The sequence below is a fragment of the Cygnus olor genome, chromosome 13, assembly GCF_009769625.2.
Source record: "Cygnus olor isolate bCygOlo1 chromosome 13, bCygOlo1.pri.v2, whole genome shotgun sequence".
Lineage (NCBI taxonomy): Eukaryota > Metazoa > Chordata > Aves > Anseriformes > Anatidae > Cygnus > Cygnus olor.
Window position 1 is genome coordinate 19,138,253 of NC_049181.1, and position 20,578 is coordinate 19,158,830.

The window sequence follows — 20,578 nt, forward strand, 5'->3', positions numbered from 1 at the left end:
TCTATATGCCCACATATTACTTTACTATTCATAAATATTTCAAACCTTATGAAAGCCTGGAAGGAGTAGTGAGTTGCCCACATATTACTTTACTATTCATAAATATTTCAAATCTTATGAAAGCCTGGAAGGAGTAGTGAGTTGTAATTACTTTCACTAGTTCAAACTAAGTGCATTGTATCTTAAGCATTGTTTATTTCATGAACTCTTAGAAACATGTAAATTTTATGCCAACAATTCTAATAGGCACAAAATCTTCATGGAATTTTATTAGGGAATTGGTAGCTGTGGAAAAAAATGTGGAAAAAAAAGCTGTGGAAAAAGTGCTGGGCACAAATTTCATTTAAATCTAAAAGTTATATAGTTGTAGGGCTACATCGCGGCATTAATAAACTTAGTATAACGGGAGGCCTTAGTTTGTTCAAAATTGGAAAGCACAGTGGGCAAATCCTGCTTAATAAGAAAAATGTAAGTAAAATTTTAAAGCAGAAAAATACATGAAATACGTTTAATGATGAAAGCTGTTTTTTTGCAGAAAACATAGAACAGCTTGAGTAAGCCTAAAAATGTTGTCTCTTATTTCAGACAGCTGAAATGAATGAACGATTGCAGAAAATGGGGGAAAGCTCTTTAAGAAACTTCACTATGGACACAGAGATGAGCTTATACAACTTCGAAGGTGAAGATTATAGAGAAAAACAGAAGGTAATTTTTTTTAAAGACAAGTATTGGAGACGTTAGAGGTGTAAGCATACAGGCTATGCTAGCAATGTTATAGCTGTAAAGGTTATGGTAGCGAAGTAGGACCTGAAGAATTCACTTAGCTCTGCACAACCATTGGGATTGTTAATTTGTGTTAAACGAGCTTTCAGGCCCCCCCTGTTTTTCTTAATGGGAAAATCTGATAAAATTGCTCAAATTTTATCCTTCCTGCAGCAAAAATACTACTCTGCATCCTACTATACTGCTGCAGCTGGTATTGTTTTACTGCCATGTAACAAAAGAAAAAACAGTCCTGTTTAGAATTTTGTGTGTGGAATTTTTTCTGCAGTGAAGGTTTTAGTCACAAGCATCCATGTGAAGAGTTTTGTGCAATTACTTAGCTAAATGTAGAAAGATCATCCAAATGAAGAAGTATTAATCATGGTCCCACGATGTTACTTCTGTCTCTTTACATTAGATATGGGACATAATATTTCCTTAAGGTTTTATCTGGAATTAATTATATGAACTCTTTACATGTTAACTACAGGATGCACTTCTAATCCAGGTTCCTTACCAATTTTGAAGAAACACTTAGAAAAATTAAATATTTTATGAGAATAGAATGGGTGTATATATAAATATATACGTAAATAAGAACTGTTCATGTTGATAAGCTGACTTTTTGTAAGGATTTTAATATAGCACTGCCTTGAAATATGCTTTAAGTTTAATTGAAGTTCTTTTGTAAGAGAATTCACTCCTGTCTAATGTTTTTTTTTTAACAATGTTGTAGCTTCTGTAGGGCTTATGAATATCACAATAAATTTGTATCATTGTATCATCATAGGTAATAGAATTTAAAGCCCAAGTCCCTAGACCTTCAATGGTATTTGAGCAGATGGAAGCATAACCTCACTCAAGTGACTGAAGTCAGTAGATTACGGTAAAGGTGTCTAGTCATGCCACTGCAAGACAACAGTCTTCCTTTAGTGGTGTATTATTTTTAATGTGCTTAAATACATGTTATAATTAGCTATAACTTCTGGCTTATTTCTGAGCTCTGATGTATTGTCTGTACTGTTGAGCACAAGCACCAGACTTAGCGTGAAAAAATACTTGTTTGGCAGCGCCACACTAGTCATTATTTTGTGACTTGAGAAAAGTATACAGTTACTTTAATGCATTGTTCTTCAATTCTGTGTGTAGCTGAGCATGATGGAATGGATAGAGCCTCCAAAACGAGAGCGCAAAGCCAATTATGCAGTTGATGCTTATTTCAGAGAAGCCCTACGTGTTAGTGAACCAAAAGTCCCAAAGGTAAGATGTTGGCAACAATGGTCTTTATTTTTATGTTTTGTTTTTGCTCTTCTGCTCTCCCATGTTGCATCCCCTGCTCTCACCCTATTCTGGTAATAGAATTAATGTACTTGTAAAGTGATACGCTGTCAATACTGCTGATTTATGGCAGTTTAAATGCACAGAAGTCAAACTTACATTATGTTAATATACCCATGTATTTTTGAAGGCTCCACGACCTCCAAAACAGCCAAATATTCAGGATTTCCAATTTTTTCCACCACGATTATTTGAACTTCTGGAAAAAGAAATTCTATATTACCGTAAGACTATAGGATATAAGGTAATGGTTTTTTTTCCCTTCAAATAAGTGAAATGTATTTGTATTCCTCTTTGCAGATTTGCTTCAAGCTTGAAAATAGCTAAATACAATCAATGAGTCTACGTGAAATAATATATCATTTTGGTCTTATTTTGTTCCAAATTGAAGGAAAATGGCTTAAAATCTCTGTTCTCTTTCTTATGTTCCACTGTGAAACAGAAAAAGCTGTCTATAATTTCTTCCTTCATTAAAAAAAAAATCTATGTAGCTTTGTGTGTCTTGTGGAGGGTTCCTAACAACAAAATTGAGTGTAAAAAATGAAGATGGTTTTGATGCTTTGTGTACTTTTCCTCAAAAAAAATACATAATCTAAGGTGAGAACCATTTTTGACTAATATAAGATGACCTTATATTAGTGACTTAATGACAGTATTTAATCCATCATCTTATCTTGAAGGATAATGTTTTTCAATTTTGCAATAAATTTTGTATAAAAATATTTGGGTAATTTTTTAAAGATATTTTTGTTATGGTTTCATTTCTTTAGAGTAGCCCAGGGTTGGGATGCTTTTTGTTTTGTTTTGTTCTGTGACAACAAATGTTTAGTAGGTGTGGGCTATGTCATTCCTGTGAAATTTAACATGTGCTTCTAGATTGTAGAGCAAGGTCCATGGAAAAGTGTCTTTAACATTGCAGCACTATTGCTTACTGATACCTCTGATCTTAGGTACCCAGGAACCCTGACCTCCCGAATGCAGCCCAGGTACAAAAAGAAGAACAAAAGAAGATAGATGATTCTATGCCTCTGACTCCTGAAGAAACTGAAGAGAAAGAAAAGCTACTAACACAGGTAAAATAATAGGTCAAGTATTTCACTGTGTATTTTTTACTAGTATGGAATGTAAATGTGTAGTACTAATGGTGGTATGTATGCACAGGAAAGCTACATCAACGTTATAGAGATGTAAGCACACAAGATGTAATGATTTTGGCTTGTTTTTTGGTTGAGACCCCTTTCCTGTCCTTGAGTAAGTTTGTCTTAGTCAGCTGCTGTTCTTTGAATGTCTGCAATGTTTCCAAGGCCTAGACTTGCATAGTGAATCCACTGCCCAGCAATGCATGTAGAAATCTAGTCAGTGGCTTTCTTGTATGTGCATTTGTCTTCTGAGTTTATCAGACAAGACTGAAATCAGAGAAGGCAAGCCTCCATCACCATATGGTTTTTACACAGCTGTATAAGGCGGCATATCACATCCATTAATTCTGTCCCAGTTTGGTTCGGCATGTTCCTTTTCTGCTGGGACTGTCTCCATGTCACTGGCTAGTTTATTGACTTCTTGGGACTGTTATCCTGCTGTCTAGGCTCATTAAAAGCTAATTGTTCAGGAGAAAGGTGTGTTTTGAAGTACTGAGATTTTCTGGATTCAGGAAATTTTCTCAAGGAAGCGGGCTAGTGTTCCTAGCCCTGCAAGGTCCCAATTTGACTATTAACCTCACCTGTTTATAGCAGAGGACATACTTCAGCTTTTGTTGGTATGCATGTCTGTTGATGTCTAGAAATAAATATTTGTGTATGTTGAATGTGTAAAGATGCAATCTAATTGAGAAGTCATCTTACTCAGCTGGAGAACTGGCAAAGTTCCTTGTAGATGTGACTTTTGTTGTTTTTTTTTGATGTTTTCTCCTTTCACTGTCTTTAAAATGTAGCGCCATGTTCTCGGGTCATGTTTCCATGCATTGCATCTCACTTAACTGTTGTTCAGTTCTGGATTAATTTCTTCAGCACACAATAAACTTCCCGTTTGACAGTGCTATGGAGTTTCCATTTGATTGCATCTTTTTGGACTAGAGATTGTTTCTTGATGTATTTAAGCTTTCATCCAGCTGTTTGTTTGGTTCAAGGTTTGTACGTGTACTAAGTAGCAGCTATTGCTTTAGATACTTGAACTATTTGAAGAACTTGTAATGACACTTGTACTGGAGCTTCGTATTCCAAAGACTTTTTGTTGCTTAAATAAAATTACAGTAACCTGTCGGTGAGACTTTCTTTGGAGAAATAATTCATAAAAGATTTAAAAAGGAGGCAAAGTAAAAAGCTCTTACTAATGCATGTGGAGTCATGCAAGAAAATAACTCTTTAGACTTCTAATGACTCAGTAATAAGCCCTGAATAATAGAAGTTACGGAAATCCTGAAAGACCATTAACCACTCTAATTATGTGACATTGCAGAGGCATTGGCAATTGTAGCAAATGATACATAAGACAAAATTTTGCAAAATGTTTCCTTTCTACTTAGTAATAGCTTCTTGATCTCTTGGTACTTACAGGGTTTTACAAACTGGAATAAAAGGGATTTTAATCAGTTTATTAAAGCTAATGAGAAGTACGGTCGTGATGATATAGATAATATTGCCCGTGAGGTGGAAGGAAAGTCACCCGAGGAGGTCATTGAGTATTCAGGTTTGTGTATATTTCAAAATACATTTCTTAGTCGTATCGAATAGCCATTGTTTTTGCTACGTGTTCTTCTACAAAATGTAGAATTTGGATGTGTATAGGAAGAATATTGTAGTTCTCCCCAGCAGATTTAATTGTGTTAAAGGTTAAGTTTGCAGCATAAACATGTCTTGAGCTATCCTTTTTCCTCAGCAGAAATGTAGAACACGTTGTAGTTGATTTACGTTGACATGGTGGTCATGTAGAGTCATGAAGTTGCATTATAGTGCCATCATAATTCTCTATAGGTTTATATACTGTTCTAGCTAGTGTGCTGTGTCTTTGTCTTTGGTATTTGCACAACACCTTTTAATTTGTTCAGAATTGTTTCTGTTTCATCCTTATGTTTTGTTTTCCTAAAATCCTTCATAAAATGTAACCTTGCAACGTTTTGCATGTTAGCTTAAAAAAAGAACAGCTCATCAAGAGCTCCCTATCAAGTGCTGAATTTACATCTTTTAACCAACCCAAAGAATCAGGAGAAGCCACACATTACTGTCTTTTTTATAAGTCATACGCTAGGTAGTTCCTGTTGACTTTAGAGATAGCAAGTAAAAATTGACATATGAATAAGAATGGTGAAACAGGTTAGCAGCATTAAACCATGGTTATAACTAACTACCTTTAAAAGTAATTTTTCCCAATTTTACTTAACTCCAGCTATTTATATTGGATATAAACTGTCCTACAGTTGTTACTAAGCTGTTGCTTATAGTTAACTTAAAGACAGTGAATGAAGGTCTGTGCAAGCTTTCTTTGCTAGCACAGTAAAAGGGAAAGTATTACTGAATCTTTAAGGTTTTGTGGATCTACAAACTGCATTACATTTTCTTGCTGGAGTGCTTTAGTTGACTAAAGGCAAAACAGTAAAGCAAAAGATCTTATTTTACAAATTTTGTTTTTAGCTGTTTTCTGGGAACGTTGCAACGAACTACAGGACATTGAGAGGATTATGGCTCAAATTGAACGAGGAGAGGCAAGAATTCAACGGAGAATCAGTATCAAGAAAGCCCTTGATGCCAAAGTAATCACTGCAGGATCTTTTAATTTTTTGTTTTATAGTGACTGCTTCTTGTTAACTCTGTGGTTACAGGTGGATGTAATCTCTTACATCCCTTCAGAAAGGGAACAGTTGGGGATGGGAATTCTATTTTTATGTATCAGTAATCCACATGAATATGTAATAAATCCATGATGTAGCGCTGTATGTTTAATATCAATATTTTTGCTTTGCATTCAGATTGCAAGGTATAAAGCACCTTTCCATCAGTTGCGTATTCAGTATGGAACAAACAAAGGGAAAAATTACACAGAAGAAGAAGACAGATTTCTGATATGCATGTTACACAAGATGGGCTTTGACAAAGAAAACGTGTATGAAGAACTACGGCAGTGTGTGCGCAATGCTCCTCAGTTCAGATTCGACTGGTTTATCAAATCTAGAACTGCAATGGTAGGTGTCAGTTACATGGACCAAGTAGGTATCTGAAAAATTTTGTTACTTTTTAAGCTCTATCACATAATTTGGATTTGCGCCAAAATACTGGAAAGTAGGAAATAAGTGCTGAAAAAATAATTTTGGCTTTCATTCTCAAAACTAATTTTGTTTTCATTCTCATTCCTTATTTTTAATAAAACTACCTATTCCCTTAGTACAACAAACAACACAGTAGAGCTGAAACAAACAGATTAGAAAACTCGCCAAGTTGAAGTTGTGTGTTACCCAAAGGGATTAATGCAGAAGTACACTAGCCTTACAAATGTTACTTTTATTGCAAACAAAGTTTTAACAATATTTCCTAGAACATGACTGCTCTTCAGAATTTTTGGACTATATTAAAGGCTCAAAACATCTGAATTATATACTTGGAGGAAAGAACAGCTTTTCTAATATTCCTACTTAATTTCTAAAAGCATGAGAAAATTTTCAGAGATTCATGTGAGTTAATCATTGAAGCTATTGGTTTAAAATTAACTTTGTAATTTTGAATAAGGATTATCATATTTAAGTGCTTTTTTTACTTAGTTTTCTGCAGATTTTGTTTATACTCACAAAAATAAGTTGGCTAGATAGTAAGTGGACTAGTACTCTGAATTTTGGCTGTATTTTTTCCTTTTTCTGGAGAGCAGAGGCATTCTTTTTTTAATTTAGATATTAAGTAACAGAACATAATACTAACGGGAGTGTTGGTGGCTGCAAATAATAAGCTATGTAGACACTAGCCTCTGAGTATGGGATGGTTTTAAGGAAACTGTTAGCTCAGCCCTGGAGTCTTCGGTCAAATTTACCTGTTTAAGTTCCTTCTTACAGATAAAAAGTACAAGTTTGTACCTTATTTAAAGACCACATGTATGTGCAATTGGAATGTGAATGTATTTATAAGGGGAACGTGTACTTCCCAATTTTTCATATAATACCTGGAATAATCTAATCTTACTCACTTTCAAAGAGTAAGAGAAGAAACACCTATTTTTTGGTTTGACTGAACACAAAACCATATGTGCATGGCTGACGCAAAATACTGGAGCACCCTGTCCCTTACACAACTCTCATAGGTACTTCCCATTGCCTTGTAAGCAAACTTCTAATTAAATGATATGTTGTGGTCATGTAACTTTCATGCCATTTTGTATATAAATCTGCATTTTTGGATAGTTCAGTAGCTGCAGAGCCACAGGGCATTACCTTTCACTCGTTGTTTCCCAGCCTTAGGAAATGTTCATAAAATGTTCTTAGTTAAAAATAATTGAAGACTTTTCTTGCTGAAATGTCTGTTTGAATAGATACTGGGTTTAAAATTGTGACCATAAAAACCTCTCCAATATTAACTTTAGTTACTTTTCAGTTGTCTGTGGAGGAATCTGCTTAAGGAAATAATATAAATTAGTACTAGAAATTAAAAATATAGCTCAATATTTAAGATTAATTGATGTTTTTAAGTCAGAGGTAGACTTAAATCTTCTAAGTCTTCTTTCAGATTATTATGTTCCTTAAAAAATCTTTTTAAAGGAGAAAGGAATCATTTTTCTAACATGTAGAACCATGTTCTGTGGTATCTAATGCTGAAATGGAGAGACTGGTTGGAAATACAGTGAATTTTAGCTTATATTTTCTCAAAATTCTACCTGTTAATATTATTTTTCTATTGTTATGTAGCTGAAATAATGGTATGAAAACACAAAGATAAAGTAATCTTTCATTTCATGCATCCATTAATTTTCGTAATTGTTGTAAATGGCCATGATATGTATGGTTTAAATTGCCAGTAACCGATACACTTTATGCATACAAATACCATGGTATTTGTGGGGAGTATTCATTTCTGTGGGTCTATTTTGCACTGGCTTGATGCTTTTTATGACGAAAAGTGTTGGAAAGTCATTTGATTCCGAGAATAACGTACTAAGTATAAATACAAATCTTTATAAAAAGAGTTATGTAGTAAGTTCAGTGAAAGTGGATAAATTAACGCCTTCTTAGAACACTGAAGTTCATGTAACCTCAAAATTACCTTTTATTGCATTCAAACTCATGAAACAGGATAGGAAGGGCAGTGTAATTCTGACAAGTACTTGTTACTGGGCTCTCAGACTTTGTGTTCAACTAACCACTAGATGTCTCTTGAATTCCGTATAAGTAGCTTATTTATCTTCCATCTTCTTATTTTGGTTTCTTTGCCTTCTGAAGATTTCTCTTTGGAAAACAAAGATTCTGCTTCAGTGATTTATTCAGTAAACAGTTTTTTAACCCAAAATGTAAATTTTCAGAGCTTGAGAGTGCCTAAAACTATGATTTTTTTTTTAAACTATGCACAAAAGCTTAATTTTATAGTTTAGTAATTATTCTTTTATTTCTGTCCATGCAGAAAGAATGCAGAATATCATGGCAATAGTGAAACACATATCTGTTTTCTGGGCGTAATTTATGTACGTTCTTTTACCTTTCTGTAACCCTAGCCAGTGTAAGAAACAATTATGTAAATACAGGAACGTACAGGCCTGTTGACAGAGCTTCAGACTTCTACTTTCTCTATCAAGCCAACATCTCTGCCTTCGGTCATGCAGAAGGTGATGGTTCAGTGCTCCCATCTTATTTATTGCAATACTAGTCTTTATAACTATGAAGTGAAGAGCAAAGTACATCTCATCTCTTTCAATCCTAAGGAGAAAAATATCAGCCATACTGAATGAAATTGCAACTCTAAAGGTGCAGGGCATTTTACACTTGAAGTGTATTTTTATAGTACTGAAATGAGATGGATCAGTCCAGGATCAGTCCATACAGAAATTTCAGGAGTTCAGGGCAGAATTTGTAATGCAGATTCTCTTTGTGATAGTAGGTGTAGCAGAAACCTGTGTGCATACCACATGCTACTGTCAACTGCTTCTGTGATTCTCCTGAGAAAGTTGCTTTTGAGTCCGTCCTCTGCCTTCTGCATGTTCTGGAGTAGCAGTCTGGAAAGACTAAATGTCAACCTGAACACTTGATTATAGTAAACATACGCATCTATACAAGCATTTTTTTTCCCTTGCAAATAAGAGGATTTTTCTCAGTGCTGTAGGCAAATGTCTGGAGGTTATTTCTTGGTGCATTTCTGATAATTGTTTGTCTTGAATTTAACGCCAGGTAATTTCTCTTACACTCAGGAAGGTTGAACTGCTTGCTTTTGTGGAACAGATTGTCATCAGTCTCTACCTACAGCTCCTTTGTCTTCGAGTGTAACATGCACAAATTCAAATGATGGAAAATGCTTCTGACATACTGGCAATCATTTTTCTGCTTCTGCCTCTTTTCAGTAATCTCTATTGATTTGTGAAGTGTTTGGGGACAGATCTCTGTTCTGTGTTTGGGGATGCAATACGTTTTGGGATGGCTTGCACCCAAGTGTTCTCAGACTTGTTGCCTTTTTATCTGAATGCTGTTTGCATGAAATTTGAGGGGTTTTATTGGTTGACATGAGAATATTTATGGTTGTGTTTGTGGTGGGGGGGTTGGGGTTACTTTTACATGGATGTGGCAGAAATGACTATAAAACTACATGTGTGGGACTGGAACCTTTCCAGCAGGGAGTTGTAAAGACAAACTTCCTGAATTTTTCTCTTTGCTTATAAGAAAGGTGGAAGGATTGTGTGTTCATTCTGGATTGTGCAGCTTTCATCCAAGGCTTTGCAGCCCGATTTGTAGAGGAATCTGTGGCACCTTGAGGACTTAAGGAAAATTGTTAGTCTTAGGACATGAACTTCTCCAAGATGAGTCATATGCTTGTCTGTTTCAGAACGATCAGGATCAAGAAAGCATGCATGATGGCTGAGGCAGTATGCAGGTTACAGATGCTAAGAAAACGGAGACTAATTCCTGGGCAAAAAGGTCACCTGTTCACTTCATGGTGAATAGACCGGTTGTAGGTTGAGCTTTATGCTACTAGGTAATTTTCGAGTAGCTTATGGTTCACATTTTTTTTCACTGAGTTTAATAGGTAAGATGCTCTTTTCCAGCTTTTTTCATCAGAAGAAACCTTCCTGCCTTGTGCTAGGAAGAGCTAGCCATGGAATTGCTGTTTTCAACATACTTAATAATAATAATAGAAATAAGTACATATTCTGTATTTGGTAAGAGATCTATTTTTCCAGATGGGATACAAGAATCAAATGATTTCTGCTACCAAGCCAACTGTTATTAACTACAATGGAAGTATTGTGACAGTTGTACTGGAAATATTTTTTAATGTATAAATGACATTTTTGTCATTTAGTCTTGAACATTTTCAGATGACTTGGAAGTCTTAATGCTTAAAAGCATTTAAGGCCTCCTACCTTTTGGGTGCTTTTTGACTGAAGATAGATACAACAGTGAGTTCAAGGCTTAAAGCTGGATAGATTTTTGCCAGTTTAGACCTCTAAAGTGTCTTACCTCATCACAAAAAGGTCTGTGTGCCACCGCAAAATATTGCTGAAGATAGCTTTGATTTCTTCCTGCTTTAAAGATGTACCTGAAGACCCCTCTTCCTAAAATCTGGCATAGTATGCTGGCAGCAGTATATTATTTGCTTCACATAAACATGATGAAAGATCGCATCAGTCTTCAGGAACATCAGCTTGAAAGATACAGGCAGTCCTGAAAACTGTCAGGAAGCCAAATATTTCAGTAAATATCTTGCCTTTCTCTCTTTATAGAAAAGGTTGCACTAAGATAAAGACGGATGTGCAATAACAAAGTTCATCTTACCAGTCTGGGTATTGAACACTTCTGGAAAAACAGTATTTTTTTTTTGTAGATGAGAGAGTTTGTATGATGCATTTAAAATTTGTTGTTTTCTGTTTCCTCAGGAGTTTCAGAGACGCTGTAATACTCTGATATCATTAATAGAAAAAGAGAATATGGAAATTGAGGAAAAAGAACGAGCTGAAAAGAAGAAAAGAGGATCAAAAGTCACATCGGTATGTTGAGCAGCACTTTATTTCCAGGGTGGTAGAATTCAATTATATTTTTGTTAGGAGATGAAAAAGAAGGTAATAGTAACTGATTGTTTAAATATAAACCATTAGTTGAGAGATTAAACAAATATCTGTCTATTCACAGCTCTCCTAGATTCTATGCAGATGTTCCCAATTCGTAATATTTTGGGTCCTTACTTATTTTTTTGAGAAGAGGCTTTAGTATAAGTAGCTAAGGCACTTTTTAAGAAAGCATAGCTCTTCTTTCTGCCTACATGATATGTTGACTTCAGTCTAAAATTGTTGTTACTCCACTATGTACTAGTTTCTGGAGGAAGAAGTAAGAAGTGCTCCTTTTATTTTAAAGATTTGTCACTTTTACAACAGCAAAACTATAAATAAATCAAGGTCCTGATCTTCTCATCCAATTCATGGTGTGCACAGTACTTGTACCATTGAGACCACGTAATGCAGAACATCAAGAAAGCAAAAAGGGTAGCAGAATTAAGTGTCTAAATCTGGGATTTTTGTTTACCCTTCTGTTAACTCCCACAAAACTGAATTTAAAAATAGAATGCATTAATGTTACTTATCTTTTAAAATAGTTAATGTACTTAAAAACATTGTGGTATGATGCCACCATTTGCTGGAATTAATTTTTTTTATTTTCCTTTTTAGTCACAGAAGAGAAAAGCAGATTTGGCTACTGAGAACTCCGGAAAAAAAGATGCTAAGAAAGTGAAGTCGTGAACTCGCAAAATGAATGCTAAATATAAAACTGCCCCTTTCTTGTCTTCATCTACAAGTATTGATTGCCAACTTCTTTGTATTCATGGTACTTGCTCACAAATCCCTTGGTTTAATTTAGCAAATTTTGTATATTTACAATGTCTTTCATTACCTAGAATGTGTAGCTTTATATTTTATGCATTCCAGTATTTTTGTGTACTGTATTTTGTGAATTTCATGTCTTCTGCAAAATTCACTCAGTCCTTGTTTTTTTAAGCTTATGCTAAAGTTTTAGCTTTTATATGTTTTATATGCTGCTGCGTTGAAAGGAAACCTAGATTCTATAGCTGTATTATTGTTGTTTCATATTTTAAATTTATATGGCTGTGGGAAAATAAACTGAATTAAAAATATTTGAAGAGAAATGTACTTCACCTTTGTTCCCCTCCCCCCCCATCCCTTTTCTGCATAGCTACACCTAGAGTGAATGTTAAGGTTTGTATAATTGTGCCTTCATCATCGATCAGATTTTCTTCAGAGTATATAGATAGGATCAGGAGCATGCCAAAACAAAAAATCTAATTAGACTGACATCCTTGTTTGCTGTCAGCATTAAATTGACATTTTTCTCAGAAATACTCAGAAGGAAAGCCAGCAGATACTTATATTTTTTTCCTTATTATCATCAGTTTCTGTTGGGCTGCATATATGCTTAAACACAAGGCGAGGTGTTTTTTGGAATGACCTCTAGATGAAACTTTTTATACGCCTAATGAACTGAAGTAGTCGACTAATAGCTTCTTTTTTAAGTAGCAAACAAACTTCATCATCTCCTGGTTGGTAGGCTGCTCAGATATGCTGCCTTGTGCTAAAAGATCTCTGTTGCTCTAATTATCTCTGCTAACTTTCTGCTTTTACCTTTGATTCCAAATGTCAGTCAGAAGCAATGGGGATATGTTATGGAGTGCTCCTTTTTAGTATTTCTATTTTAATGAAGGGATGAAAGTGTTGGATGTACTGTTTTTTTTGACTTCGCGAGAATGGCAGGTTCATAGTTTCTGTTCACCTTGGAGTCTCTGCCTTTCCCAGATCAGTAGAACAGTGACTGTGACATCTAATGTTTTACTTTAATCTTCTGTCTCTGATCTGGTGTTTAGTATGGACCTTGCCACAGCGAGGCTTGCCCTTATAATGTCAAGTCTAGATTAATGCAGTGTGCTTTACATGGTACTTTCCTTGAAGACGACTTGTAAATTTCTAATAGTACAGTTTGCTTCCTTCTTGAGTAGTTTGAGGTGATAAAATTGCTTTGTATTTCATGCTTGTGTTGGCTACCTTTCTCTTAATTTTGTAAAACTTTTGGCTTTCATAAAATATTCTTGAGTTTCATAAAATTTCTCTTGAATTCTAGGACACACTTCTGTCCGCATTGTTTCATGTCAATTAAAATCTATTGGAGTGGCTCCGAAGTGTTCTGGGATTAATCTCTATAAGCTTGATGAGTAATTTCTAGATTTCCTTGATAGTCTGCATTTAAGGTTTTGTGCAAAATGAGTGTGATGGCTTAGCCTGGCATCTTGAAAGATTACTAATTGGATTTTGTATTTTGGTGTAGAGCTTTTGTTTGGGGACCAAGTCATTAATTATTTGTACTGGGCTTTTATTTGTAAAGCTTGTAGATTAAAAAGAAGGGTGTTTATCTGTTGAGGTTCATCTGAGTTGAGAGGTATGCCTAATAATGATGATGGGGCACATCTTTCAGACAGAAGGCTAGTGATGGGTGTCAATATGTTTTTAAATGAGTATGCACCCCAGGTAGGATAGGGTGAACTCGGAAAAGGATGTCTTTTCAAATAATATTTTTGGTATCAGAGTAGTCGACATCCTCTTTTATCCTTGGTAGAAGGACATCTGGTCTAATCATGGTCTGTAAAATGGCTATGCAGCTACATCTATATAATCACAAATCTCTGGAGCATTGCTACTAATAGAGGAAGATGCCTTATTTACAATTACTTCTCCTCCTATGTCACTTGGTAACTTTATGATCTGAAGTTATAAAAACAAGTAAAAAGGAGGAGGGAAATAAAGGCTGGAAGAGCCAAATGAATTTTTATTTAATTACATTGGCTAGGTCTAGACCTTATTCCATTGCTACTCTTTAGCATAATCAAGTGAACTTTTTAATGCCTTAAGTATTAAAATGTGTATTCTGTTTTCCTGTTTATTGCAGATTAGCTTTGTTTCACTTGCATGTTCTTGTGTATCTGTTTTTTGTATTCTTTGCAAAGTATATGTAAACTTAAAATGGTAATATTTCAACTTGTTCTTTTATGCAGATTTCTTGGTTTTCATTACCACTTGAGTTAATATTCACTTTTCTTCCTCAGTGACACGGTATGCTAGCTATGTAGCAAAAGATCATGCAGTCATTCTTCCAGATATTATCCTCTTGATCAGACATCTTCTCTGAAGAATGATAGATACTCCCAGGAACTATCTGTTATCTCTTACAGTCTGTAGTTCCTAGTTAAACTAAATGTGCTGTTGAACACAGTCCTTGAGAGCACTTGTATACTATATACTAGTTCCTCAGCCTATTGAGTCTTCCCATCCATCATGTCCCACACTGATAACTAAAGAAAATTGCTAACAGCTGCTGGTCAGGATTAAAGTAAAATGGATCTTTCTTTTCCGTTTTCGTTCTTCATGTTGCACATATCCACACAGTATGTGCCTAGCAGAATCCAAATGATATGCTGCTGTGACTCAAAATTAGATGGACTGAAATAAAGGAATCTTCTTACTTTTAACTAATTTTTTCTTAGATGAGGAATACTGCTTCTAAGAAACTTGTAAGTACTGAATGTAATGTCATAGGAGGAAGTTCTGAAAAGTCCGAACCTTCAGGCAATTTGATAGTAGCTAAAGAAATATGATATAAAAGGTCTGAAAATAACTTGTCTCCTTTGGAGTACACAACTACAATTTGATTATGATAGCATTGGGGTTGAAGAAAGAAAGTAGTGCAGCAATCTAGCACTTCTCATGGTGCACGTAACATCCTGGGAAAGGTCACAACGGTTCTTGTGTTCTTTTTCTTTTAGTTATTTTCAAGTTATCAACACTTTATTTTTGAGTGGTGATAAAAGTTACACAGCTGGCCATCTTCATTGTACTTAATTTCAAATTATTATAATTACCTAAAGAAAAAATGAAGTTTTCTACCTGCTGGTAACATAAGCCATCTTTAGATACCATTTGAACAAGTAGCATCGCTATACTAAAATATTAACTAAGATTCTATTTCTTGTTGATTGGCCTTGCTTCTGGGATTTAGTGCTAATGCAGGTTATGGTTTAAAAACAGTTTTCTCTTTGAGATCATAAGCAAGGGGTACAGTGTATGGGAGCTAAGGAGAATCTATCTGAATGCCTGATGGAAGTAACTTGTTATGTGCTTCCAGCTGTGTGCTGCCCGGTCCGCAGTCAATTCACAGGCTCTTTCTGTGCATGCCTCTTCCCCATGTTCATTGGAGGTGTTAAGTATGTTCAGTGACCACAAATTAATGCCAGAGCTATTAAAAAACAACCAACAACAAGCTATGCAGGCCTTACAGCTTGAAAAAGCACGTTGAATTTTGGAGCCAGCCGCGGCCTGTGAATATGACATGACAAATGTTTGGTGCAGGCATTGGCATTTGTGGTGATGCTGGAAGGAACTGATTACTGTACTTCTGGTCTGGTTGAGATAATCAAGTTTGGTATTCATTACCTTCTCTGTCAGTTTAGTCCATGTATTTAGCTTCAAGCATGTTTGTAAAATGCTTTGGTGGATCACAGTTATAATGTTTGATATATTTTTTTCTGAAAGTTAAAATTGAACTTTTGCATATTTTGAAATGTAACATTTTAATTGCATTTGCATGATATCCATCCTTTCATAATAGCCTTAATAGGAGTAAGATTTACTGCCTTCAAGTCTACATTGTGTTGTTGAAAGTTAACTTCTGAACTCTTTAAAAATTACATTTGTTTCTTAAGTTGTACATATATAAAAACTGATATGAACCTTATGTCTTCTGGTAACTATACTTCTGGTACGAATTGGCCCACGTACTTGGATACTGTTCAGAGTAACTGGATTTGTTTGTATTGTTTTTGTACCTCTCATAGCTTTCAGGCTATGGTAGATGAATATAAGGGGTGTGTGTGGCTGTTCCTCATCTGCTTTCAAACTTTCTCATCTCCTGTGATCTCAAATAAAATACTAGTAGTGCCTGTATTTTTGTGACAGCCTTACCTGTGTTGTCTCTTGATATGATACAATGTATGTTGATGCTTTATTAAAGTATATTACTGTTTTTTTCCCATACCTGTGGTGTGTTACTAAAATAAAATAGTTTGGAGCCGAAGTCTACAAGATGCAGAATGGTGGGAACCAAGGAATTTCATCACTGCAGCTGTTGGTCACTAGTAGTAGATGTGGCTACAAGAACTATAGTGCTTCAGATAGCTCCGCTTAGTGCCTGGCTGATGATGATCCCGTAGCTAGATTCTGCTTCTTACATATTCTTTGTGTCTGTTTTGGTCTGCAAGTGCTGAAGTTTACTGTTTCCAAGATTTTTTTTTGTGTGGAAACAGTGCCTGCCAACTCTTCTGGAGAAGCTGCTCTGTTCAAAGATCAGAACTTGTAATGGGAACAGCCATCCTGTCTGCAGAGCTACGTGGTAGTTCCTCCTGTTGGAGGACTTGAAAAATGTAGGACAGCTCTGTGCCACCAAGTGGGCTGAAGTGTGGAGAGAAATACTAAACGGTTGTAATAAACCTAATGTTAATAAACAAAGATTTCTGAAGTCAGTCCTGAAGAGATCACAGAATCATCTAGGTTGGAAGAGACCTCCAAGATCACTGAGTCCAACCTCTGACCTAACACTAACAAGTCCTCCACTAAACCATATCAGTAAGCTCTACATCTAAACATCTTTTAAAGACCTCCAGGGGTGGTGACTCAACCACTTCCCTGGGCAGCCCATTCCAATGCCTCACAACCCTTTCAGTAAAGAAGTTCTTCCTAATATCCAACCTAAACCTCCCCTGGCACAACTTTAGCCCGTTCCCCCTCATCCTGTCACCAGGCACGTGGGAGAATAGACCAACCCCCACCTCGCCACAGCCTCCTTTAAGGTACCTGTAGAGTGTGATAAGGTCGCCCCTGAGCCTCCTCTTCTCCAGGCTGAGCAATCCCAGCTCCCTCAGCCGCTCCTCGTAAGACTTGTTCTGCAGACCCCTCACCAGCTTCGTTGCCCTTCTCTGGACTCCCTCGAGCACCTCCATGTCCTTCTTGTAGCGAGGGGCCCAAAACTGAACACAGTACTTGAGGTGCGGCCTCACCAGAGCTGAGTACAGGGGGACAATCACTACCCTAGCCCTGCTGGCCACACTGTTTCTTATACAAGCCAGGATGCTGTTGGCATTCTTGGCCACCTGAGCACACTGCTGGCTCATATTCAGCCGACTGTCAACCATGTGTCACACTCCACTAATGCAGTTGTTTTGTGACCTGTGGTTGTACGGGAATTATGCAAACACTTGGGCTTGGGCGCAGGGAATGCCTGCAGGAGGAGCCCCACTTAATCAGGGGAGCCAGAGAAACTCGATGTCTTGCTTGGAGTGCATTCGTACACTTAGCCGGCTAACTGCAGAGCATCGCTCTCTGGTTAGATCTCTTCCTTGGGGGACTTTACATCCACTACTGCAAACAAATTACCTGGAAAACAGCACAGTGGAACTGAGACTTGTGACAAGGGGCAGCTCTTGCTGCTAGCTTAGAAAGAGCCAGAAGTGCAGAGGTGTCTGGCGGTGGTGGCATAGGGTCATTCGTGCTGTAGGTGTTGAGGGGCTGGGGAGGTCAGACTACAGACACTTCTACAGGGAACAGACCTTTTGGCTTCTACAGGGCAGTTTCTTGCATATAGGAAGCAGCATGAAAAGTCACCTTCATTTATCTTCTCCGTTAATTAGTTGGATACTGCTTAAGGCCACAAAGTCTTAAAATCTGCTCAGGATGTTGGTGACTAGCATTAATTATGTGTTGTCTTTCTCCAACTTAAAGGTGGGCCTTCCTTGTGAGACTGCTTTGTGGTAAAGGTTGGCAGTCCAGTAAGTCTCTTACTTCTTTCCTTAGACGTTTTGCTTTCACGTTTTCTCAACATGGCCTGAAATTCCAGTTATGTAAGTTCTTATCTCTTTGGTGGTTTGGGGTGGGATGGGGTTGGTTGGTTTGGTTTTTCCCTTTTATTTTGTGATTTATACTTAGGAAAATAAAAAAGGCTCGACTGCTGAGTATTTGAAATTATGACAGTAATCCTAGGCATCATAGTCCTTCAACTAATAAAACTGCAATTGAGATTTTGCACAAATCATGCCAACTGTTGCGCTCTGGTGGCTTCTGAATTTCATGGCGCTTTTACAAAATTCCAAGGGTATACCTATGGTGTAAGTGGTCAGTGCCTGTTTCCAAAGAAATGTAACACATTGGTTTGTTTAGGTACCAACTTGATTATAGTTCAAGGTTTTTGAAGAAATTTACTGTCACAAAAATTTAATCCTCATTTGCCTTGAGGAACGGGTTATAAAACTCTATTATCTTATAGTAAAGTCAGCAATATAGTAAGTAACTATATTGGTAAACCATAAACGTCCTTTTTGTATTTATTATGTGTCACTAGCTGTATCCTTTATATACATACGGATAGAACTTGAACTTGCTAATTGCTCTTTTTTTTTCTGCCTGAAATACCTGTTCATCGACTACTGCTTTTTAAAATGAACTCCTTATGTGGTAGTAGGCACAATAAGATCAGAGAAAAATAGTTGATTTTCAGCTCTTTGCTGATACTGAGTCTTTTATTTAGTCAAAATATCTGAATAGAAATTGTGAGTGAAGTGCTCTTGTCGTCTTCTGGGAAAAAAACCAAACCAAAACAAAACCAACACCACACTTAAAAAAAAAACACCCAAAACCAAAAAGCTGCTCATTAGAGGTCGATACACCTTTTGTAGACCAACATTTTCCTAGTTGAGTATTTAAATAAGTATTTAAATACTGCTCAACAGCTTGGGGCCTTAACTCAATGTGTTGGTAAATGTACTAATCACTTGGTGGCAGGGTCAAACTGGAGCCCTGATTCGGTACATAATTTGAGTTGTGCCACTGAACAGTTAAATTTTTTCCTATATATTTATCTATTATATATATCTATATATTTTATTATATATATTTATATATATTTAAATATGTGTTTTATGGGTGTTTTTGACTTAAAAGGCTGCTTTAGCTGGATGTGTTTCCCCCATGTACTGTGCACCATCAACCCACAGCTTCAGTCATCTCCTCTCAATAAAACTTAAGCTGATGTGGTTTGTGCTTGCCTGGTTTCTGCTCTGGGTGACAGGAGTAGCCCTCTGAGCTGGTGGCTGCCTCCTCCGTCTTGGGGTGACACTTGTGCCTGCTCCTGGAGCTTGGAAACCCCCAGTGTCTCCATAGGATTTTAACTATATGCATTAGTGTTTTCATTGGGTACCTTGTGCCCCATCACAAGGGAGGTCATTGCCTGTCTGATCTTCTCCTGTGCCCTGTAGCTGCCTGGTTTGAGTATCTCTGGGTGCTACAGACCCATCTCAGAGCTGCTTGTAGATCTGTTTGGAGTCTGTTATCTCTCCAGACCCTGGGTTTGGGCAGCCAAACTGTGACTTGTTTTAAACATTGGAGCTTTGTTTTTGGGCAGTGGGGTGGTCAAGTCCCTGTAACCAACAGAGTCGCACAAGTGTGTGAGATGCCCTGAAGATAACTGCTCTTGGTTGAGAGGAAGCTTTTGCATCCAGGCCTTATTTCAAATCCTGCTGGGCCAGTTGACATTGTGGATATTTTCACGAGGAGGCTCCTTGGAAACCTGTCCAAATTAACAGATTGGGTGTCTTGGCATGACCCCTGGTTATCGTGCAAAGGCTGCTCCCGCAGCAGGCTCTTCTGCTAGCGTTTGAAACACCAAGAGAAAAGGTTGGAGCTTCAAAACAACTGCCTGCGCCAGGCTAGGACAAGAGCTGTGTTGGAAAACTCTGTGCAATTATCTGGAGAGTGATGGCTAAATCTATCTATTTTTATTGGTAATAAACTGGAATTTAAAGGAAAGCCACTGTAATTTGCTGCTGAGTGAGTGGAGTTGCCTCTGAAGGTGCTGGAGCGGTGTGTTTGGTTTCAGAACAGTGTAGTTTGCAAAAACAGTGTTAGACTTCTCTGTTCTGCTTTTCTTGTTCAGACCCCAGGTGATGTTGGTGGAGCTGAAAGGAGGAACCATGAGGATGGAGCTGCTCTGTTCCCTTGTGCGTGAGGCTGGTGCCGTGGCTGTGCTGAGATGTTCCTGCCCGGATTTCTATCTGGGTAAGACTGTAGTCCAGCCGTCTCCTCCCATTTTGCCACTCCTTGCCAAGAGTACCTGCAAAGTACTTGGATGAATGGATAGGGATCACATGAGGGAGGGCTTGGATAGCCCTGCCTGCCCCAAGACTGTAGAAGTTTAACTTAAAAAGGT

The 20,578-nt window shown here is 37.0% G+C and overlaps 1 protein-coding gene across 1 annotated transcript in view; it reads left to right on the forward strand.

Moving 5' to 3' along the window:
- Positions 1 to 16,359, forward strand: part of SMARCA1 (SWI/SNF related, matrix associated, actin dependent regulator of chromatin, subfamily a, member 1) — a 33,616-nt gene extending 17,257 nt beyond the window's left edge. Inside the window, exons 16-24 of the mRNA XM_040572157.1 lie at positions 586 to 705; positions 1,912 to 2,022; positions 2,231 to 2,344; positions 3,051 to 3,173; positions 4,653 to 4,785; positions 5,727 to 5,845; positions 6,062 to 6,274; positions 11,149 to 11,259; positions 11,935 to 16,359. Coding sequence (XP_040428091.1) covers positions 586 to 705; positions 1,912 to 2,022; positions 2,231 to 2,344; positions 3,051 to 3,173; positions 4,653 to 4,785; positions 5,727 to 5,845; positions 6,062 to 6,274; positions 11,149 to 11,259; positions 11,935 to 12,006 — 1,116 coding nt within the window. The 3' untranslated portion in view covers positions 12,007 to 16,359. The remainder of the gene's footprint in view (positions 1 to 585; positions 706 to 1,911; positions 2,023 to 2,230; positions 2,345 to 3,050; positions 3,174 to 4,652; positions 4,786 to 5,726; positions 5,846 to 6,061; positions 6,275 to 11,148; positions 11,260 to 11,934) is intronic.
- The last annotated feature ends 4,219 nt before the right edge of the window (positions 16,360 to 20,578 follow it).